At 39.7% G+C, this 25000-nt stretch overlaps 1 protein-coding gene across 1 annotated transcript in view; it reads left to right on the top strand.

Annotated features, from left to right (window-relative positions):
- MLLT3 (MLLT3 super elongation complex subunit) overlaps window positions 1–10004 on the top strand; it is a gene marked incomplete at its 3' end in the record, with an annotated part of 288460 nt that extends 278456 nt beyond the window's left edge. Inside the window, exons 8-9 of the mRNA XM_089662671.1 lie at window positions 7665–7791; window positions 9908–10004. Of these exons, the coding sequence (XP_089518797.1) occupies window positions 7665–7791; window positions 9908–10004 (224 nt within the window). The remainder of the gene's footprint in view (window positions 1–7664; window positions 7792–9907) is intronic.
- Between the last annotated feature and the right edge of the window lie 14996 nt (window positions 10005–25000).

Below are 25000 nucleotides of genomic sequence, written 5' to 3'. Positions count from 1 at the left end.
ATCATTAATTAGAACATAGTTTGAATTTAGTATTGTTTAGAACTAATTGCTGTTTTTGTATTTTATTGTGTTATCGTGTCTTGTTTCCATTTGTTATTGTGATCTTATGTTGTCTCTGTTGATGTAACTGTATCCCAATAATTTCCCTTTGGGATTAATTCAGTATTCTGAATGCAGTGAATGTAGCCATATCATAAGAATCGCATAAGACTCAGATGTAAACAATTGTCAATTTTTTTCATTAAAAAAGTATCATTATTATTATTTTTATTAAAAGTATCTTTATGCTGTTGTGTTAGCATTGTAAATTGAGCCTGTGGTGTTAGAATGATATCATCCACTATCTGCACAAAACAGATCAATTGCCGAACATACAAATCATCCTAGGCTGCTTTAAGGTACTGCAAATACCTTGAAGCACCAGCAAATCCAAAGTTATCATTTATAAATCGTCTCCTCGCAGCTCCAGATATTTTGTTGGGAAAGGGGCACTGCTGGATAGAATTTCATGGTATGTGATGGATAATTTGTTATCCAGAATCCACAGACACAACTTTCTTTTCCTGCTAGAAGGACTTGGTGTTGAATGTACATTGGTTGTGTTTAAAGCATCATTGCAAGTAGCTTTCCAAGAAATCCTTTACAAGCATTTCACTGATTGAATGTTTGGCAAGCCTGGATACATCTTGAGTAGTAGTGTAACATCAGGCAATCTTAAAGTGGAACTTAAAGTTCACACTTTCCAGAAAATAGCCTATGCTGTCAAGGGGCCCCAGTAGGTATTAAAAAAAAATGTGCAGCCTGGCCAAGATACTCTGTTAGAAATCCCCATGTCTTGCCTTGTTGCTAGGCCATGACAACCATTGGTTTTTACTACTGCTTTTTTTTTTTATTGTTTACAGCTAAAGACGTCAGCATTTTAACCTCTAGTTAGATCTGCAGTTATCTTGTTACTATGTGATCATCTCTGACACCAGCCATTTGAGGGTTTGAAAGTTAAAAGCTGACATAAGCACACTGGCAACTGTGACTGATATCACCAAAGATGTGCCTTGAATGTAACCAATATAGTAAACCATTAAATCGATGGTGTAGTTCTAATTTAAAGTCTATATCCATGTTGACAGTCAAATTTGAGAAAGCACTACTATAAGTTTGGGGTGGGGGGTTAACAGCCAGGATCTCTCTGCTGTGTAAATTGACACTCCCAGAACAGCCTACAGTGCCAAGAAGAGTTGCAATATAGCAATGTTATTGTTGCGTTATTGTAACTGCTGTGGGTTATTCATAGCAGATCAAAAAATGCATTTCTTGGGCTTCTTTCACATTATTCACCACCATAGGAGTGTGCTCTTCAAACCTCCTCCCTTTATGTGCTTTCTCTCCTCTGACAGGCTTCATGAGGTGCATAAGAGACCTCAACCTATAGCAAGGGCATTATTCAACTTTAGGCAAAGCTGCACAGTTTGTTTTTATCTACAGATGCCCCTTATCTGCACAGGCAGTTTTTTGGTAAAGGTAAACTAACCATTTACATTTTAGATGGGTGCTTTAACCATTTAAAGAACACCCCATAGCAGATGCACTGTGATTTTGCATTACTGGGTAGGGGGTGCACACTGCCCTACCCACACTATCATTGTCTCCTGAAAATGTCAATAACTGGTGATCAGTGGAGAAACTGACAGGGTAGAGATCTATGTGGGGAAAAAAACAGATCTCTCTCCTGTCAGCAGGGATGTGCTGTTTTCTATCTCTCTGCAAAGGTCCAGTGGTGGACCTGCCAATTCTGGTGTTCAGTGGCAAATGCCAAGCAAGCACTGGTGCCAGGCATTGACTACAGGGCCCACTAGAGGACGTCGGGCCTTTAGGTCACCCTCATGAAGTATGTTTCTGATTGTTCGGTCAGAGACATTTACACCAGGAGCCTGCTGGAGGTCATTTTATAGGGCTCTGGCAGTGCTCATCCTGTTCGTTCTTGCACATAGGAGCAGTTACTGGTCCTGCTGATGGGTTAAGGACCTTCTATGGCCCTGTCCAGCTCTCCTAGAGTAACTGCCTGTCTCCTAGAATCTCCGCCATGCACTTTAGACTGTGCTGGGAGACACAGCAAACCGTCTGGCAATGGCACATATTGATGTGCCATCCTGGAAGAGTTGGACTGCCTTTGCAACCTCTGTAGGGTCCAGGAGTCGCCTCATGCTACCAGTAGTGACACTGACCCTAGCCAAATGCAGAACTAGTGAAAAACAGTCAGCAAAGATGAGTAGGGAAAAATTGTAAGTGGCCTCCACCTGTAAAACCATCCCTGTTTTGGGTGTTATCTCATTGTTGCCCATCTAGTGCACCTGTTATTAATTTCATTAACACCAAAGCAGCTGAAACTGAATAACAACCCTCTCTGCTACTTCACTGACCAGATCATTCATTATCCCAGGAGTTTAATTGACTTGATGCTATACTCTGATTAAAAAGTGTTCCCTTAGTTTTTTGGAGCAGTGTATGTTTTCAAAGGAAAATAAATAGCTGTAATAGTAAATCATATTATCTCTTATGATAACTTCTGATTTATCTTATCAGACTCAGTTTGCAAAATGAAAGCTAAAATCGTATTGGTTGCTGCAGGCAGCAGTCATCATATTTTTCCTCTTTGCTCATGCATTTATAAATCAGGATCCTAGTGTTCTTCAGTTTTTGGGGTATTGCTGTTCACTTGTTGAACGTGATGAGGACCAAAGGGCAGAGGCAGTGATATGGAAAGACCATAGAACTCACATTGAGATTTGAGAAGAGTGCCTGCTTGACCAGAATTTGACCTTGAACTCAAAGAAACACATCAAAAACTAAATAGATCAAAAACAGGCAAAACAAAAGGCACTGCCTCAGAAACATCTACAATCAAATTGATTTGTTATCCTGTGTTTCTTTTTTTCTCTTAAAGATCACTATTGAGCTAACGTTAACACTTTGCTGTAGGTAGTATTCATTGTATATTTTATTTCCTTATTATTTACATTTATGGCATATGGGTAGATTATTGTATTAAAAAAAGGAAGTTTTAGGTTTATGCAAATATGCACTCAGTTAAGGTTTAATTGGACCTTGAAGTCTTGTTTATTGCAAGTGGATTAAAAAAATTAATGGAAATACATAAACTATGGTTGAACTTTTTAAAAAATAAGCTTTGAAAGGAGGGTCAGACACTTTAGTAGAAGAAACGTTCTAAGCGGGCGCCCCTGGATTAAAATAGATTGCTTAGGGGGTGTTGGCACATTACATACAGGCCTTCCCAGTTGTTTTGCACCGGGAGTAGTGTATTAGCTTTTATTAAACCTCACAATAATCTCTTGCACGAGCACACCAATACAAACTTGTAATTTACTGTAAGTGTCAGGCCAGTGGAAGCACCAGTATTGTTCACCACCAAAATATATTACACCCAAAAATCTGAGTCAAATATTTTTCACCAAAAACAGCTGTAACAACCAGGAAGTCACAAACTTAGAATACGTTTGCATGTATGAGATTATGTTGTGTAAACCAGGGATAGGAATTATGAACACCTAAAGCACAAATCAAGAACAATGGAGTTATAGAGGTTATAAACATTTGGTAGTCCAGAGCCCAAACGGAAGTTGGGACCAACCTGAACGAAAGACAGAATCCAGGTAATTGGTACACAACGTCAGAGGCAAGGGTCAGGTTCCTGCACTAATATTAAAACACAGCGAGAGGGCAATTGCATGGTGCAACACTCTCTCTCTCCTTTCTAACACTTATTCGACTAACTTGTGTAACAAAAAGCTGTATACTTGCCAGTTTTCAGGCTGCTGGGGTCCGGTCACATGACCTGGCTACCATGTGTCAGCCAGCGCTGCTGCAGGCAAGAAAAGGGAGCACTGGCAACGGATGGTGTGGGGGATATTTTATTGGCACTAGCAAGGTGTACCCAATAAAGTGTGCGCACTGATTATTTTTACACTGTTGCTTTAATTATTTTTTTTTTTTTTACCACTTTTATTGTTGTCACAGGGATTGTAAACATCTTTGTGACAACAATACGCATGTGACAGGTACTCTTTAGGGAGAGATCTATAAGACACCAAATCCCTCCTCTGTACGTAAATGCAAAATCTGATCAGGGCTTTGTTTGGCTGTCTGGCCAGCCAGTGTATGCGCCAGCTGGTCACTTGGGTCTCCCGGTGAGATGGGAGATCCCAAGCAAGCCACGACACAAGGCTGTGGGGGGGGGGGCGACATTCCCTCCTGCTGCTTGTAATAGCAATTGAGTGGCTACTTAGCTGCTCCGATAGCTATTACAAGAAAGCCAACTGCTGGCTCTAAAAAAGGGTACCAGAGCTGCAGGCATCACCATGGTATAAGCACCGAAAGTCCACTGACGTACGAGTACATCACTGGATGGGAAGTAGTTAAAAGCCTAAAGATGTCAAAAACTTTTCTGATACAATACTCTCTGTTTTTACAGAAACTCCTGATAACCCACTTACACCCCTGTTATCTCACAGGTTAGTGAACCTCCATGCAACTCTTAGAGGTTTTCTGTATTAGGGAGTTATTGCTTAACTTCCTGTGGTGGAGATGGTCTAAGGATTTTATTCTAACTTTTCACAGTTCCCAAACGAAAAGGGAGCATTTGTCCTGTCTTGGATGATCAAGTTCTAAATGTCTTCTTGCTGATCCAAAAATTCTGCATAGAATCCACCAGGTCTGTCATAGCCTCTCTCCATCACATAGACTTTCTGACCTCTTTAGATATCAAGGACATGTACTTGCTTGCCTCTATTTTTTTCAGCATATCAACAATTCCTTTTACTTCCCCAACACTTTCAGTTTATGGCTCTACAATTTTGTCTCTCTTCCACACCCCTTGTGTTCACCAAAATTCATGAACCTGTCCTTGCCTTGTTATGCTCCCAGAGCATTGTGGTGGGATGTCTGGAAAAACGTCCTGGTGACAGGGTAGTCAGCACAAGTCATGACTGATAATGTCATGCGGACAGTGCAAAAAAAACCCATAATGGTTTGGTTGGATCCTGCATGGATGAGCATTGGAGTTGACTCATCACTTGGAGTATCTGTGCTTTATCCTAGACACAGCTCAAGCTAGAGCTTTTCCTTCCCTAGGAGAAACTTTAAACACTCTGCTCACAGGTTCAGACTCTTTTGTCTAAGATTTGATTGAATCTTCACTTTTGCATGAAAATCATGGGGCTGATGGAAGTCCCACTTGCCCAATACCATTTCAGACCCCTGCAACTCACCATCTTGACATTGTGCTGAACAAATAATTTTGCCTGTCACTGAGGACCAGATTGTCTCTGGCCTGTCGATTCATGAAACCAGATCTGAGGTTGGGTAAATGTTTCTTTCCAATCACTTGGAGAATCCCCACAATGGATGTCAGCCTGTCATACTAGAAAAGGGTGCAGAGGGGCTTGGACACCAGGGGAATTCCATCTCCCCATCAACATTCTAGAGCACCAGGTGATTTGGCTGTTCCAACAATGCTAGACATGCCTACCTTTGGGTCATCCAATTAGGTTCCAGTGCCTGGATTTGGGGGAACCTGGGAGTGATCTAGGACCTGTGTCACAGCTGGGGTATGATGTATGTGGACCTCTTGGCCCCCAGGTACAACAACAAACTGTACAGGTTTGTCTCCAGGTGCAGAGATCCTCTGGCAGAAGAAGTGGATGCGCTGGTGGTTCAGTACAGCCTAATCTGTGCCTTTCCCTCTTGAAGCTCCTACCACGTCCGCTTTGCAAGAACAAGATGGAGGACCTTCTGGTGATCCTCACAGCTCTGGACTGGTCCAGGCAGCTGTGGTACCATCCTGCTTTGCTGACTTTTACAGCATGGTTGCTGAAGCCTATTCCTTTAGGAATAGAAGCCTCTCTGAATTGGTGAGTCCTATCATGCTAAAATGGATATTCCATTTTCTGAAAGGTATACCACTGAACATGGACGATACACTGATCAGCTTTAATATTATGACACCCACCATAACCTGTCAAGCAATTTACTCCACTAGACCTCTGAAGGTATGCTATTGTTTCTAGAAGATGCTTTAAGTCCTGTAAGTTGTGAAGTTGGGCCTCCATGGATCTGACTTATTTGCAGCACATCCTATAGATGCTCAATAGGATTGGGATCTGGAGATTTTGAAGGCCAAATCAACCCACCGAGTTCACTGTTGTTGTGTTTCTCGAACCATTCTTGAATTCATCAGACCAGGCCAACTTTTTCCATTGCTCCATGGTCCAGTTCTGATGCTCATCGTCTCATTATAGGTGCTTTTATCTGTGGACATGGGTCAGCTTGGCTCCCTAACTGGTCTGCAGCTGCACAGCTCCATACGCAACAAACTGTGATGCACTGTGTGTTCTGACACCTTTTATTAGAACCAGCATTAACTTTTTTAGCAATATGAGCTACAGTAGCTCCTCTATTGGATCGGACTACACAGGCCAGTCTTCTCTCCCCATATATATCTGTGAGCCTTGACCATCCATGACTCTGTCACCAATTGATCAGTTTTCCTTCCTTGGACCATTTTTGGTAGGTCTTGTCCACTGCAGACCAGGAACATCCCGCAAGAGTCAGCAGTTTTGGAGATGCTCTGACCCAGTTGTCTACCTACTACAGTTTGGCCCTTTATCAAACTTGCTCGAATCCTTACACTTGCCCAATTTTTCTGCTTTCAACACATCCTACCCACTGTCACAAGATAATCAATGTTATTAATTTTAATGGGCAATGGTTGTAATGTTATGGCTGATCAGTGTATACTTCTCTTGGTACAAGGAAAGAAGCTTTTACCCCAGGAAATATTCTGTGGGACATATGCTAGCAATTTTAAAATTAAATCTGGAATAGCTTTTGGCTATGAGTATCATGAAGGGTCGATTTTCAGCATTTACAATCTATTCAACAGACTGCTAAACTCCCATTCTTAGATTAAGACTTTAAGACTTTTGTACAGACTGTGGCTCTGCCTGTATGTTCACCAATCATTCCATAAAAATTTTATTTGGCTTTTTAATGATAGAGATAAGGTAATGTTGAGGCCTACTCTTTACTCCCTAAGGTGGTTTCAGCCTTTTACCCTGACCAAAGACATTGCTGTCCCTTTATCTGACTCTGGTACATCAGATGGAGATTTCCCTTCATTGTCTGTATGTAGTTTGTGCTGTATGGATCTACCTCGCAGACACTGCTTCCTTTAGAAAGACAGACTCTTTGTCATCCCAGATGGTCTTGGTAAATAGCAAAACCCATGTAGCATGCCAGAATGCCAAGGTCTGAATAGGCACCTAAAATTGCAGTGGGGAATGTGGACCCCTTGACAGGAGCAGTTGAGGCAGCAGTAGTAAGCTTTGTATACAGTATGTTAGCTAGTGTTCTCCTGAGATTTGTCAAAGACAGGTTAAGGAGTGTTGTATTTCACCATTACCTCTCCTACTGCCAATGGTTTGGAAAATCATGCAGAAACTATAAGCGCTATTTGGCTCTTTTAATATTTTTCATTTTGACAAGATGAAACTTTCTATATACTAATATTCTCCTATACTGTAGTATTTTCATGATTGTGAAAATGCCCTGCAAAATGTTAATTTGCCTAGATTTCTTTATGTCTTGTACAGGTTCCCTGAGGTCTATAATGAAAGACTTAAATTCCGATGAAAATGAGGAAGAATCTGATGATCCTGAAGACAATGACTCAGAAAATGAGAGGACTATACATATTCATGGAGGAAGTCGTGCTCGCAGGTACATAATGAATCCAATTTACTACATCCTTTTGTATCTGAGCTTATGGCTTTTTTAGATGAGAAAAATAAATAATTCTATTTTCTGGTCTACGTATATGTCTCATGAGTATTCTGACAGGAGAGACTGCCAAGAGCTTTTACTATAGTTTTTTTGGTATTCTGACAGGATCTCAAGACTAATTACTTACTGATAATAATTATAAACCAGAAATGTTTTATCTATCTAAAGTAGAAAGCCCCCAAGGTTGTAAAAACCCCTTCCCATGATTCTCCTATTGAGAAAAATGTTGGGAACCTTGAACATAAAATATCCTGGGAAGATATTTTTTTCACAGACCTTGAATGAACTTTTACAACAGCCGTTTACTAAAGCATAGGACAATATTAATTTAAATTTACTTGAGCCATTTACTTCAAATTACATTACAGATTTAGTTTTGCAATTAAATTGACCTTTCCAACCACACAATTAATTTCTTGGGAAAAACTAAATTACTATAAAATGAGATAATCTAAGCCAAGCATGTCCAAAGTCCGGCCCGCGGGCCATTTATGGCCCGGGGGTCGGTTTAATACGGCCCTTTAACAGCCCTCCCTGCTCTGTGTAATGTGGCCCTCCCACGGCCCTCCCTTCTATGGCAGACAGTCTTCTGCTTGAGAGCAGAGGGCAGTGCGCATGCCTGACTGCGGCGCGTTCTCCCTGGTCTGTGTAAATGAGGCTGTCGCACGACCCTCCCTTCTGTGGCAGACAGTCTTCTGCTTGAGAGCAGTGCACATGCGTGACTGCGCCGCGCTGGGAGCGACAGAGGGCGGTGACTTCAGGGGCGGGCTTCCAGCGTGAAGTGTGTTTCTCTTCCCCTCCCGGCTGCCGAGCAGAGACTTCAGCTCCAGCTACCTTTTTCACCCTTCACATTAGTGCAGGTAAGTTTTTTTTAAATTTATTTTCAATACATTGTGAAAACTTAGCTGTCAGTTGATCTTAATGTTATGAAATGAAAAGTATGTCATTTGCAATTAACTTGGTATAAAATAATTTATTTGCATTTAATTGTAACGGTTCAAAGAATGTTCGGAAAAATGTTCGGCCCTCCACCATGTTCACTTCATCCAATCTGGCCCTCTTTGAAAAAAGTTTGGACACCCCTGATCTAAGCCTTATGTATATTAATAATTCTTACAGCAAAAGCTAATTAAAGGCTCACTATTGCACAAAAATATGCATTATGATAACTATATGTGATTAACACATGCATTCAGGAAATTGACTTCTTTTTATTTCATATGTCATTATTTATATGTTTTTCTACATTTTTAAACTGTTCAAGGCTGTATTTTGTTCTTTATAGGCTGTAGGGACACAATGTTTGGTGTCCTAAGTCAATACTCTCTATTAGAATCACTTCTATTGCACAAAACATTGTTTTATTGGTCCTAATCTGGCTTAGAATTTTGTGAACGATGTAAACATCTCTGGCAGTGACTAGACTGTACAATTTATGACCCATTAACAATAGTATGTAAATAATAAAATGTAAAGTGTGAAAATATTTACATTAAATATTAATAAAAAGTCAAAATAATTAATAAAAAAAAATTAAAAAATTGCCTGACTAGCTTGATTCTGTTTAGGAAAAGTCAAGAATTTACTGATGAATGTCATCGAGAATTCAAAATTTGAAATGCCAAAAAACAATATTAACAGAAACCTGTTAAGGATAGAATAGTAGAAACTAACATGATAATTGATATAATGGTATGAATAACTAGATAATACATGTATTATAATATACATTATAATTTAAGAAAGTTATTTAAACTTATCCATGAAATTAGGGCAAGAAAAATAATCAGGAGCACAAAATGGCTTATGTTGTGGGCAGGTATTCCATTTGAACTTCTGCCTGTGTTGAATTGTCCATAAATTTGGCTTTATATAACTTAAGCCAAAATTGTATTGATGTACAGAAGAATCCTCCACCCCTATCTAGTTTTAGGGTATAATCTTCTAGGTGCTGCTGGTTCTTTGTTTTATTGAGCAAAAAAGCAATGGTTAACCATATAAACAGTATACAACAAGCACTTCTAAGACTATCATTTATTTTCGATCTCCACAGAATTAGCCTAAGTGATGGAAGCAATAGTGAAAGCAGTTCTGTTTCATCTCCATTACGAAATGATCCTCCCACCTTATTAAAAACGAACAATAATCAGGTAAGATTTTTTAGAGTAGCTTCAAACACACTGTTCCAATTTGTTATGGTCTTGTATTTTTTGCACTGTTATTGATACTGGAAACCATGTCTCTCATTCCACCGTGTTAGGTTACCTACTGCACTTTGTAATTTTTTTTGCCACACCACATCAAGGGTTTGCTATTGCTGGAAATCTGTTAACATTTCAATGGGAACACAAGCACATGAGCTGCCTACCAAGCCCTTTACATAAAGAAAATAATACACAGTGACAATTTACCCTCTCTTATGGATGCAATGCTGCCAACATTCTAAGAGTGCTGCTGTAGCAGCAGGATCGCGGATCATGTATATTTAACTGTGCTAATAGCCTTTCTTCACCAAGAAGCATGTTTTCAATGTATTTCCCTCAGCCGCCAGTGAGTACGTTAGAGCACATTGTTATTTTTGTGTGTCTGGGTTATGTTGATCATTGGTCTTCTCTTTATAGAAGACTGATGTATTTAATGCTCCACCAAGTTTGTGTCTCAGTTCTCTGTGATAAAGATAACCTTTTAAGGGAGAGTTCTAGCTGACTAAAATACACTGGAGTAAATCCCATTCATACTGTATAGAGAAAATTTGGTTTAACCGTTTCAATACCGTGCAATTTTACACCTTCCTGCCCAGGCCATTTTTCAGGTTTCAGCGCTCTCACACTTTGAATGACAATTGCGCGGTCATACAACACTGTACCCAAACTAAAATTTTATCATTTTCTTCACACAACTAGAGCTTTCTTTTGGTGGTATTTAATCACCGCTGGGGTTTTTATTTTTTGCTAAATTAACAAAAAAAGACCAAAAATTTTGAAAAAAAACCACATTTTTCTTTGTTTCTGTTATAAAAGTTTACAAATAAATAATTGTTATTCATAAATTTAGGCCGATGTGTATTCTGCTACATGTCTTTGGTGAAAATAACCCAAATTAGGATGTATTTTTTAGTTTGTAGGAAAGTTATAGAGTTCACAAACTATGGTATAGATCTGAATATTGATCAATCCTGAAGTACTGACAGCCAATCTAATATCTTGAGGTCCAAGAATGTCAGAACAGTACAGATATCCCCCAAATGACCCCTTTTTGCAGATTAGACGGTCCGACGTACTTCATAAGAGGCATGGCGAGTTTTTTGAAGTTGTATTTTTTTGTCATAATTTTTCGGAAAATGAAAAAATTAAAAAAATTATTTTCACTATTTTTTTTTTTACATACTGTCACCAGTGGAGTACAGCGTCATCATATAACTGGCATGGCGGTGAACAGCGACACTGACTGGTGACAGTATGAAAAAAAAAAATATATATATATATTTATTTTTTTTTTTATTATATTTCATTTTTTATTACATTTTTTTTTTATTTTTTAAAGATTTTTTTTCATATTTTACTATGACCAAAATAGTACAATGTTACCATAGTAACATTGTACTACTTTGGGGAAGTGATCAGTATTTTTTTTTTTTTACACAATTTGCTTATAGCAAAGAATTACTGTGCTATAAGCAAGCATTTACCTGAATGAAATCGATTCATTCAACTTTTTTTTTTTTTTTTTTTTTTTTTTTTTTTGTGCTTAGCTGTGATTTGGTCACAGCTAATCACATGACATGTGCATGTGATTAGCTGTGACCATTCACAGATAGGCACTAGTATACAATGGATGGCATCATGAATGAAGCCATCCATTGTATACAACTGTCATGTGACCTGCTGTGATTGGTCACAGCAGGTCACATGGTACCGGCAACGGGAGCCGGTACTCGGATCTGTCATCGGCCGTGTCCGAGGTGCATGGGCGGTGACAGATCGCACTGCTGCGTCGCTCTGCAACCACGCATGTGCGGGAGCACGCCAAATGGCGTGCACCCAGAATACAGGAGCACATTTGAAGCCGCCAAACGGCCATTGGCCGGGCGGCTAATGGTTAATAAATGCATGAATATTTACTGTAGTGGCAAAAAGGTTTGAAAAGAAAACACTAAGTTTTTTTAAAAATCGCAGGCGGAATCACCGCGATTCTGCCCACAATTTGAAAACGTGCTGTAAAAGTGTGATCGCATTTTTAAGTGCCATTACTTTAAATAGCATCTGAAAACGCAAGTTTCCGGAACCTTTTTTGGGCGTCGCATGTCCCACGATTTTGTTTGCGTGAAGAAAAACACGCAGTCCTGCGTTTTCAGGTTACATTGAAATGAATGGTACCTAAAAACCTGATTGTGCGGTTTCACACTTTTATAGTGCTTTTGCAAATCGCAGGCAGAATTCCCCCCTCGATTTTTAAAAAACCTAGTGTGAATAGAGTCTAAGGATTCTGCTGCATGCATTTCCACTCCTGGTAATTGAAAGTGGAATGCCAAGCAAAACATTTTCTTTTTACTGAAGGTTACATGTGTAAGGGTTATGCATACATATTCAGGATCATTTCCATCACTTTCCTGTCACACTGATGGTGGTCACAGAAACAGGAAGTGAGGGGCTGTCTCTCTAAGGGATACACAGACAGAAAAAGAATTTGGGGTTTCAACTCCTGTCAAGTGTTTAATGTCAACTGCATTCTAGTTTGAGTTGTAGTTATGCTTTAAAGCAATTAGGTTGATAAGAAATGGTTCTGATATTGGTTGGCAATTTTATGCAGGTGTCTGAGTATGGATTACTATTTTCCAGTGTCCAAGTTACTTACAATGTATAGGAGGTCAGCTTTGTTCACCTTGGAACCATTAATACTCATTATAAATACATTGCAGACTCAATCAAGTATAAAGATGCATTGCAGGGAAACAGCCTATTTGCTCACAGCTTTTTCCAATAGGCTAAGCTACGGTGCACTAGGCCACCCTGCTGCTTATTTTCCATTTCTTAGTGCTCTGCAAATACCATTTCCTGAGGCATATGAACATGCAGCCCAGCTGTCCGATATCACAAACTTTGTGGTTCAAGTCATCAGCATTAAAGCGCACAAATGATGTGACAAAGCCTGCCATTCCATCTAGAAGCTCTTTGAGCAGCTGTTGAACCAGGTTGAACGTATGTAATATATAGGTAATCATAGTGGGCGCAGAGAGTTCACACAGAGTGTGGCTCGTCCCAGCCCTCCTCTCCCTCCTCACTGGCTGTGATTGACAACAGCAGGAACCAATGGCTCCCACTGCTGCCTCTCTGTCCAGTGAAGAGAGAGAGCCTCTGCTCTTGTGCAAATCGCTGGATCGAGATTAGGCTCAGGTAAGTATTAGGTGGGGCTGAGGGGGCGGCCGAGGGGGTTATTACCTTAACACCTTCCCGCCCGACCTATAGCAGATTGATGGTCGGGTGGAACACTCGCTGTTGTGACTGGGTGTCATATGACGTCCTGTCAAAATGAGCCACTCACATGGCCGCGGGGCTGCACAGTGGCGCAATCTGTCACTGGCTGTGTCCACGGGACATATCACTACACTGGCCCGTTGCCAGTTTCGTGTGACCAATCACAGAGGATTATTATTGTACAGGATTTATATAGCTCCAACAGTTTGCTCAGTGCTTTACAATATAATGGGAGACAATACAGAAATGATACAGTTCAATACAAGAGGGTTAGGAGGGCCCTGCTCCTTGGAGCTTACAATCTAAGAGGGAGGGGCTAGTGATACAAAAGGTAATAACTGTGGGAGATGGACTGGTAGGAGGAATAGAAGATTCCATTATTAGCTGAGGGCAGGATAGGCTTCCCTGAAGAGATAGGTTTGCAGAGGTCGCCTAAAAGTGAGCAGAGTAGGCGATCACATGTCAATTGTATACAATGGATGGCTTCCTGTCATGCCATCCATTGTATACAATTATGTTGTTAGCTGTGACTAGACAAGGCAGTCACATGATACAGACAGGGCCAATCACAGCCCAGCTTTGCCCAATCACAGCTAATCACAACAAAAGACTGAATGAATCAGTTTCATTCAGTAACAATGATTGCAAATATCAATGAAATACATTGGTATTAGCAATCATAATGTGTTAAAAAAAAAAATCCTGATCACTTGCCCAGAGTAGTTCATTGTTACTATGGTAACATTGTATTGCTTTGGTCACAGTGTGCTGAAAAATAAAATAGTAAAAAAAAAAAGAAAAAATGTAATAAAAAATAGTATAAAAAAAAAATACAAATTCAATTATTATTATTATGTTCACCAAAGAAATGTAGCAGAATACATTTTGACCTAAATGTATGAAGAAATGCTATTTATTTGCAAAATTTTATAACAGAAATGAAGAAAAGTGTGTAGTTTTTTTTTCAAAAGTTTCCGGTGCTTTTTGTTTTGTTTAGCAAAAAAATAAAAAACTCAGTGGTGATTAAATACCACCACAAGAAAGCTCTATTTGTGTGAATAAAATTGATAAAAATTTCATACGGGTACAGTGTTGCATGACCGCGTAATTGTCATTCAAAGTGTGACAGCGCTGAAAGCTGAAAATTGGCCTGGGCAGGAAGGGGGTATAAGTGCCCGGTATTGAAGTGGTTAAATGATAAGTTCACCTCTGGAACATGTTACATGTTCCACCGATTTTTAGGGTGGAACATGTAACATGTTCTCATAGCCGCAGTCACACCTGCCCCCCCCCCATCCCCCAACATATAGTACGGGGAGAAGTTTCCCCAAATATATCTGTCAGATTTGAAAACCACACGACTGCGCCATTCATTCATGGACTTCCGTGAATGAATGAACTGCAAGTCCCGGCAACCTTAGCAGCTGTGGGCTTGCAGTTTTCAATGAACTACCAAAACGCTGTAGAGCACCATGGTAGTTCATTGAAGCTTCCTGTCAGAATATCTGCTTGCTAGTACATCCTGTACGGCAAGCAGATATACTGACAATTCTGCAGGAGACCTGCATGGCATCAGTGATCTACTGAGTGCTGGTGTAATGCTTTCCAGGCTCCTGTAGACAAAAATAATAAATGCACATTTTTTTACCTACTAAAAAATGTGCATTCATAATTTTTGTCCAAAAGGTGAACTTATTCTTTAAAGTGTTTCTAAAGGCTCAGGGTTTTCTACCTTTATGCATTCTATGCATGAAGGTAAAAAAACTTCTGTGTGCAGCAGCCCCTCCAGCCCCCCCCAATGCTTACCTGAGCCCCATCGCAGTCCAGTGATGTGCACAAGAGTGTCGGCTCTCCGGGGACTCTCCCTGCTTATTGGCTGAAACAGCAGTTAATTACAGCCAGCGAGCCAATGAAGAGAGAGTGGGGGCAGAGCCGAGCCACAGCTCCATTTGTGAATAGAGGCACAGAGCAGTAGCTCTGGAGCTAGCCTGCTCGGTTGCCCCTATAGTAGGTTGCTTGCTGCGGGGACGCTTTGCAGAAAGGAGGGGCCAGGGGCACTGGCTGAAGGCCCGAAAAGAGGAAAATCCGGGCTGTTCTGTGCAAAACCACTGCATTAAGGTAAAAAAAAAAAACTTATACCTTTAGAACCACTTTAGGCTGACCTTATATCTTACAATTTGAAAAATGCAAAAGTGATTGCCTACAAATTGAAAGGATTGTTTAGGTAGGCATATAATACAAAAAAAGGCGTGGGAAGAGTCCCACAAAAAGGAGGTCCAAAACAGAGGCCAGCTGCAGTTACGGACTATGAACGTGATTTATTCATGAATATACACGGAAGTATAAAAATAGGTGAAGACTCCAAAAAAGCACCTTCACCCTATACAGTAAAGTATTTGTATTGTATATATTGTTTAGGTAGGCACACTATAAAAAGGATATTGTACAATCACATTGTGATGTTTATGACCAGCTTCAGTTGCTATTTTTTTATAGCACAGTGGAAAGAAAAAGAAAAGATTGTTGCTATAAGCAATGTACACACTTTGCATTTAAGTAGGTTGCATCTGTAGTGAGAATTAGGCTGTGTATGATCAGTGTAAAGGAAAGGCTAGAGAAGAAATAGAACTGAATTCCCATGCTTTGAAGCAGATTTTTGTTTCACTTGTCTCAGTAGAAACAGTGTAGCATGCTTTGTCCCAGCTGTCAGAAAAAGACATATATCGGCTATATTCTTAAACCTAGCTATTGTCCTGGAATAAAAGCTGTCCACGAGCTTCTTGTAAGTTCCTTTGAACGGTTTGTATACTGCTTTGACATCCCTTTTGTTCATGCAGCGTTTCACAGTTTTGGAGTATTTGATGCTCTGCCAAGCCTTGGCCAGCATAAATAACATATAAATGAAAAACATAAAGGGGCTGATGTATAAAAAGGGCTTAGAGGACTTTTTTGTTGCCTATAACTTCCAAACAGTTCAGGTTACAAAATGAATCAAGGTTTGTGATTGGCCGCTATTGGCAGCAAGAAATGTTCCTTAACATACTTTTCATACATCGGCCCCTTTGAAGTGCACAGCAGACTGTCCTTTTATATCTTATCAAGCAAAAAGAAGACAAAAGAGTGCATGGAGCCTTATTTTTTCCAAATGGTATATACAGTTAGGTCCATATATATTTGGACACAGGCACAATTTTAGTTTTTTCAGGTATTCACCAAAACATATTCAAGCTATAGTTATATAATGGACTTGGGCTGAAAGTGCACACTCTCAGGTTTAATTTGAGGATATGTACATCCAAATTGCAGGAAGGGCTTAGGAATTACAGCTCTTAAGAGTAGCTATCCCCCTTTTTCAAGGGACCAAAAGTAATTGGACAAATAATTATAATCATAAATAAAATGTTCATTTTTAATATTTTGTTGAGAATCCTTTACTGGCAATGACTGCGTGAAGTCTGGAACCTATGGACTGGGTTTCCTCCTTTCTGCCAGGCTCTAACTGCAGCTGTCTTCGGTTGTTCTTTGTGGGTCTTTCTGCCTTTTTCCTTCAGCAAGTGAAATGCATGCTCAATTGAATTGTGATCAGGCGATTGACTCATCCATTGCAGAATATTCCAGTTCTTTTCCTTCAAATGCTTCTGGGTTGCTTTTGCAATGTGTTTTGGATCATTGTCCATCTGTACTGTGCAGCACCATCCAATCAACTTTGCTGAATTTGGCTTAATCTGGGCTGACAGTATATCTCTAAACACTGCAGAATTCATCCGGCTGCTTCTGTCACATTATCAATAAACACCAATGACCCAGTGCCACTGGAAGCCATGCATGCCCATGCCATCACACTGCCTCCACCATGTTTTACAGATGATGTTGTGTGCTTTGGATCATGAGCTGTTCCAAGCCTTCTCCACACTTTTTTCTTCCCGTCATTCTGGTACAGATTAATCTTATTTTCATCCATCCAAAGAATGCTTTTCCAGAACTCGTCTGGCTTTTTTAGATTTTTTTTGCAAAGTCTAATCTGGCTTTTCTGTTCTTCAGGCTTATGAATGGTTTGCACCGTGTGGTGAACCCTCTGTATTTGCTCTCATGAAGTCTTCTCTTGATTGTAGACTCCACCTCCTGGAGTGTCCTTCACTTGTCTGGATGTTGTAAATAGGTTTTTCTTTACCATAGAGAGGATCCTGCGTTCATCCACCACTGTTGTCTTCCATGGACGTCCATGCCTTTTTATGTTGCTGAGCTCACCAGTGCATTCTTCTTTCCTCAGAATGTACCAAACTGTTGATTTGGCCACTCCTAATGTTGCTGCTGTTTCTGATGGATTTGTTTCATTTTTGAAGCTTTAGAATGGTCTGTTTCACTTGCATGGGCAGCTCCTTTGAACGCATGATGTAGGTTCACAGCAATAGAATCCAAATGCAAATACCACACTTAGAATCAACTCCAGACCTTTTACCTGCTTAATTGATGAAGAAATAACAAAGGAGTAGCCCACACCTGGCTGTGAAACAGCTTTTAAATCAATTGTCCAATCACTTTTGGTCCCTTGAAAAGGGGGGATGGCTACTCTTGAGAGCTGTAATTCCTAAACCCTGCCTCCAATTTGGATGTACATACCCTCAAATTAAACCTGAGAGCGTGCACTTTCAGCCCATATCCATTATATAACTATAGCTTGAATATGTTTTGGTAAATACCTGGAAAAAAACACAAACATTTTGCCTGTATCCAAATATATATATATATATATATATATATATATATATATATATATATATATATATATGGACCTAACTGTATGTGTTACCCAGTGCAGCCTTTGGGAGTCTTCTAGTGTTTTCCTTCTGTGTTTATAAAATGAAAGTTTATGTTTTCCCAATTATGACAACACCATCCTTTGTTGTTGTGGGGAAGATAGATCTAGAAGTATGGAGTGGTGTGAAAGGCTGCTACTGTAACATCATGACGTTGGCATCCCGTTTGGTGAGAGGCTGGGACAGCATAATCTTCCTCCTGCAGACCCTCATAGAGCCCACATAGATGGCATTTTTTTGAAGCCTCAATTCTGATGCAGCTGGAGGGGCCAGTAAAAATAGGTGTTTATGGTTTACAGTCTCTCTGTTTCTATCAGTCTGGATTCACAAGTATGAAATTGTGGATAACAAAGAGCATCACATATTTTTCTGTAGAATGTGCTTTAATTGCCAGAATGCATTAATCAGAATGCTTTGAATTGGATAATAGGCCACCAAATGGAAATATAGGACTGAACTTGCATTATATGCTGTTGTTAGTCTATACCTGTTTTCAAAGTGGCGAGGGACACACATTTTAAAACTTGAATTGGATTGTTGCCATTAGTTACAGCTGTACACAGTGTTTTTGCCACTATTATGTTTATTGGATGATTGTTTGAAAGTCAAGAGCACTCACTATCAGGTGTTTGTTGCAGACATGGCTGCCATGTTAATTTTATTTGGCAACTATAAGAGATGTATAAATGAAAAAAATCCCCCACACTACCTCACCAGCTCCTATAGCAAACCCAAGAAAATAAAATAAGTATTTCTCCAAGAAGCAGCACAAACACACCTGTAAAATCAACACAGATAAGTAAATTAATATAAAATAGTGTAGCACTTCTAAAATATCTAACCACCCTTATTAACTTCTCATATACCTTTACATACAAAACATAAAAAGTGCAATCAACTCCGAAACTGCAAAGTGCTATAAACCATAAAATTAATTAAAACGGTTGTAAACTTCAGACATCAAATATGAACAAAGCACATCCCTGTATATTTTGCACTTGTCTCAATTTAGAATACTGTCATTTCTGTCTGCTGCTTTGTTCCCCTGTTATCAACATGAGTAATTTTTTACAAGTTTCCTGACACCAATAGAAAAATGGTGACGGGGAGGGACCTACAGCAGATTGACAGCCTCAACTCTGTCCCTGTGAGCTTTTTGGAGGGGGGTGTCTCTTCAGCAGAGTGTGATGTCAGCTCTCTGCTTCCTTTTTTCTGAATGCGCAGAAAAGCTATATAAATTCTGCACTTTGAATGCATATAGAGAAGAGAATTATACAGATAAACAGGTACAACGTCTGCAGAAGGTTTTGTTTCATCTCTGTCTCTCACCTGAGGCCAGTCATTTCACTGGGTATGGAAGGGTTTCTGACCACTTTAAGTGCAAGGTCCCTTTTAAGAGCCTTCATGTCGCTTTCCAATATATTATACTTGGAAAAAGCAAAGTGCTAGTGCATATTCAGCAACTGTGCCAAAACAAACAATTAAACAGATCGTATGCTCCAATAAATTCAATTTTAAAAAATCTGTTGTGCCTCACACTTATATGTGCCCTCATGTAAAATCTTGCTGCAAGTGAATCAGTTAATCTCCACTGTGCAACCACCTCTGTGCCCCTTTTGCATGGAAGTTCACCTTCTGTGACAGACCCAACCTGGATTTTTTGGAGAGGACTATTGGCTAGCCTTCTACCCACTGAATATAGTTCATGGAGGAGAGCCGGATCCTGAAACCCCTTGACTGGACGGGAGTATCTACCTGGATTATGTGGCCAGGAAATCCCCAGAACAGTGGTGCATCTGTGGGAACATTGTGTCGGACAGATTATGCAGACGCACCTTCGCCAGCCAGGGATACGGAACTCTTCTTAGGCATATTTCTTATCTTGCCTCGGATGGTCCTTGAGAGCTGTATAATGCAGCATTTGCCCATTTTGCCCTGGCTTCTACCAACTTTATATTAGTAACTTTTTATACTATTTCCACCAAAGAAGTGCCACTTGGTAACCTAGATCCGAGCTGGATATGCGCTGGGACACTTAGAAACGTGTGGTGTAATGTACTTTATGTATCTGGGGCTGTGGAACTGTTTCTAGACATCCTGGTGGGCATGCCCTGGCTAATCAAGACTTATTGTGGACATGTTTTCCAGCACATAGACATGGGAGGCAGGGTGGGGACTTCCTGTGACTACTAGCCAGACTGATGAGACTTGTCTAGGTGCCTAGCTGTTAAACAGATGAATGTTTAAAGTTTGCATTGTTATGTTTTTACTGGTTTTACATCTTATCTATGCTAATATATCCCCAAGAGGGGAATGTCCTCCTGGGGGTGTAAATTATGTGTCTGGGTTTTATTAAACAGTATTTCCTTTGGTTTCACCTCAGCATCTTGTCTGTGTATGATGCTTGGACTAAAGGGCTGGTATTAGCTAACAGTTTGATGGAAGAATTTGGGAGGCAGGAGGCACTGATTGGCGGAGGCACCCAGTCGGGGTGCCAGGCCGTCCATCACCATCTGCCCCCACCCTTTTGTTTGTTTTTTTTTTAAGGCAAGGTCACTCACAGCTCTGTCTGTTTCCTCCCATGGAGATTTTATGTAAGGAGGCACTCTCCTGCTTCTCTGTTGCTCTCACCATCCGGCTTGTTTAACTAGTTTTGATCAGAACTCCCAAGGAAATGTTGTACACCATCATCTTATTTAAAAACCATGTAATATAATGTACTCACAGTTTACCAGTTGGAGAGCATTTGTCACCATATGCAGTATCACCATATAATCCCTAAATCAGTAGTATAAACACCAATTGGTGACTTGTACCTACAGGTATGAAGTTGGGGGGGGGGGGAGGGGGAATTTGCACTATCCCCACCAATGGGACCGTGACAGACCTAAACATTTCAGGAATGACATTGTGGTGACATAAAAATTCTCATACTAACCTGTAATTGGTTAATGATGTGTCACTTACTGAAGGTAATGGTCTAGACCAGGGGTAGGCAACCTGCGGCTCTCTAGCTGTTGTGGAACTACATTTCCCATGAGACATTGCAACATTACAAAACTGACAGTTACAGCTATGACTTGCAGAGGCATGATGGAACTTGTAGTCCTGCAACAGCTGGAGAGCCGCAGGTTGCCTATTAGTAGCTACCGCTAAAAGAAAAAAAGTGCACAGTTTGTTTAATTCAGCAGTTGACAACAAGAAAGAAAGGAGCTTCCCGCTCTCGGAGCTGCCTTGCCGCAGTCCCTGTTTTGCTGTATAGTCCCTTTCTTTAAAGAGGGGACAGTATTTATTGTAAAGTTTGTGTTAACTTAGGCTGTAATAGTGGAGTTATATTTATATTAATTAATGGTATATATTATTTAAGGTGTTTAATTATATGTTATTGATGTGTTATAAATATTATTTGTTGGTTATGTTAATTACAAATAATAAACGGTCACAGCCATTTTAATCCATTTAAACAGTTATATGAGTCTGCGTTTATTATTTATGTATCCTTGTGTAAGGGTACTGTTTACGGTCCCATTGCATGACAATGGAAATCTGGTTGATTTCAATGATGCCCATTCACATCATAGCTAAGCAACTGCGATACAACTTTGGGGAAGCTAGTAGTTCTTTCAGTTTTTGCTGTGCCCTTCGATTTAGACCTTACTGCCACAGGCACCTATTTAGATGTGGACCTTTCCAAATCAGGCACCTATATAGACCCAACAGGTTTCTTTGTGTTTATATAACAGAGATATATTTTCTATATGGGCTTTAGATATTAAAGTGATTTTAAAGCCTAAACATTTTTTAACTTAATGCATTCCCTGCATTAAGGTCAAAATGTTTAAATCACAGTATCGCCCCCTCTCGTACACTCACCCGTGCCCTCACTCGATTTAGCGCTGTGCCCATCTGTAGTGGCTCTCCCTGCTCCAACAGGTTTTACTGTCGGTCACATCCTGTGACAAGAGAACGAGGCACAGGGCCAAACCACACAATCTGTGTTTATGGATGCAGGCAGCGTGGCTCAAGATCGAACCCTCATGTGTACCCCCATAGGAGGCAGTTAACTATAGGGACACACAGACAAGAGTCGGAGCACCAGCAGGGGAACCCAGAAGAGGGTCAGGAGCAGGTGAGTATTACATGTTTGTTATTTAAAAAAAAATAAAATTTTACTTTGCTACCACTTTAAAAATTGGATGGTCAACTGTATAGATGGCTTCATGATCTTTATTAGCACTTTCAAGTAGATGATACAGCTGTGCTCAAAAGTTTGCACACCCTGGCAGAAATGATGAATTTTTGGCATTGATATTAAAAATATGACTGATCATGGCGAAAAAAAATATTTTATTTAGGGATAGGGATCATATGAAGCCATTTATTATCACATATCTGTTTGGCTCCTTTTTAAATCGTAATGATATCAGATATCACCGAAAAGATATAGATGTGGAAAATGATCCTTTAATTGCCATTTTTACCTATGTATCACCATGTGTGCCTGTACCAGGGCAAAATATTCCAGGGTATGTACACTTTTGATCATGGCCATTTGGGTGATTTCTGTTATCATTATGATTTACAAAGGAGCCAAAAAACAATGTAATAATAAATGGCTTTATATGATCACTATCCTTTTGGCATGATCAGTCTTATTTTCAATATTAATACCAGAATTTCCCGATTTCTGCCAGGGTATGGAAACTTTGGAGCACAACTGTATTGCATCTGGGATGAAGAAATAATTGAGTACTGTCCGTGATATTTTTTTTTATTTGCACTAACATACAATTTTGAGGACAAGCTTTCGGGGAGTGTCCCTTTCTTCAATACTGCTTGGACCTTGAAGAAGGGGACACTCCCCGAAAACCTGTCCTCAAAATTGTATGTTAGTGCAAATAAATAAAAAAGTATCACGAACAGTACTCAATTGTTTCTGTCGCAAGTGCACTTATACGGCTACAACCACCTCAAGCATCTGGGATCCAGAAAATATTGCGACATTATACAGTATATTTTAGTACATTTAATAGTTTATTAATAAAGGCACAAGTAAGAGGGAGCAAGGTATTATGGAGTTAATGTCCGTGGCTTTTAATTATGTTTTTGTAGGTGGTATACATTGTATACAAAGAACACCATTGTAAAGGTTATTCACAGGAACACAGGTGTTTTTTCAGATGTATTTTTCATGATTTTCAAGTTTAGTTGAGGAGAATTGTGGAGGCACAGTACTGTGCATACTCCCTATAGATCCAATTACTCCAGCGTTGAGGCATGCTGTATCAGTGCTGATTAGATTGCTTGTCATAAAAAGTGTGCATTTTCCAACTGATGCCCGTGTTATGTGATTTTAAAAAGAAAAAAATGGGGGGAAATATCCACCTCCCTCATTTTTTGTTTAATTGTTTTAACGTAAACCTATCATGAGAGAACCGTGGGGCAGTCATTGCTGAAAATGCCAGTTTCCTGGCTTTTATGCCAACTGCTGGCCCCTTCTGAGTCATTGACATAAAACAAGCACACAGATAACAAAAGTCAAAGAGAAGTCAGAAATCCTTAACTGCCCCTTTGTTTACAGGTAAGTGACTCTGAGAATTGAAATTGAGTATTGGTAGCCCCCATGCATTTCTCATGACACATTTCCATTAAGATGGTCTGCAATAGTATGAAAATTAAGCATTGCAGCTTTTGGAACCAAGCACAAAAGATCTGATTGTTTCAGATACACAGCAGGTATTTTAAAACCTGAAATCTGGTATGTAAAACAGCAGAACAGAATGCGCTGGGTTTTCTCTGTCTGCACTACATTTTGCTACTTATTATGTAAGGTAAATTGCCAGAAATAATGCTCCAGCCTTCATGTTTAGCCACAGTTAATAACATATATGCTTAGCTGTTGGAGACAAGAAATCAGATATGGGAGCTTTTGGAAGGTTGTACAGTTTCCTGCCTAGCAACTAGGATCCATTGTGCTGTAAGAAATAGATCAAACACTGCAGGAAAGAATAAAATGCTCAGAGATAAACACAGCACTGCTGAATGGACAGGCTATATGTGTGAGACCCCAGAATTCATTCATATGAATGGACTACTTTATATTTCTTCTACACTAAACTGATATATATGCAAACACCACGAAGTGGATGTTCCTTCTTTTTCTAATCTGTCTTTTCTCTATTGACCTCTACGATTGAGATATAACTGTCAATTTTTTTTTAATTGTAATCTTTGGCCTGTACTTACATGTCTTCATACATTTCAGAGGGTAAAATAATTTGTTGCAAAGTCTACAGTAACTCATTTATGGTGTTGTAGTGTAGCTTTGATGCCTGCTTCTAGAAAACGCAGAGCAAAATTACACTATTTCTGTATCGTTTTGAGAAAGGGGTTGATTTACTAAAGGCAGATAGGCTGTTCACTTTGCAAGGGATTTTGCCCCAGGGCTTAATTAATTGGGTAAAGCTTTTCTGACATCCATCATCCAATCACATGCAAGCAAAAATATTGTTTTTTTTTCTGTTTTCCTTGCATATTATTGGGTATTCTTTGCAAAGCGAAACTTCATCTCGTGCAAAAAGTTCTTGTAGAGTGCAACTTGCTTTGCATAGTGAACAGCCTATTTGCCTTTAGTAAATCAACCCTATATTTTCAGCTGTGCAGTGTGTCTGGACCAAATAACTTCACAGCACTAAGCCTAAGGGTAATATATGAGAAGTTAAATTGTTTCCACATCTTAAACTGTAATACTTGGGGATTTTGGCAGCTGTGCCCTAGCTGGATTCAAATAAGGACACTAGTACCTTAAAGGAGAAAAAATAAATTGTTAAATTCTTATTTTTAACACCTTTGCTC

This window comes from Staurois parvus, unplaced genomic scaffold, assembly GCF_062004578.1.
Source record: "Staurois parvus isolate SC_StPar_1 unplaced genomic scaffold, SC_StPar_1.0 ptg001518l, whole genome shotgun sequence".
NCBI lineage: Eukaryota > Metazoa > Chordata > Amphibia > Anura > Ranidae > Staurois > Staurois parvus.
This window is presented reverse-complemented; position numbering and strand designations above follow the sequence as displayed.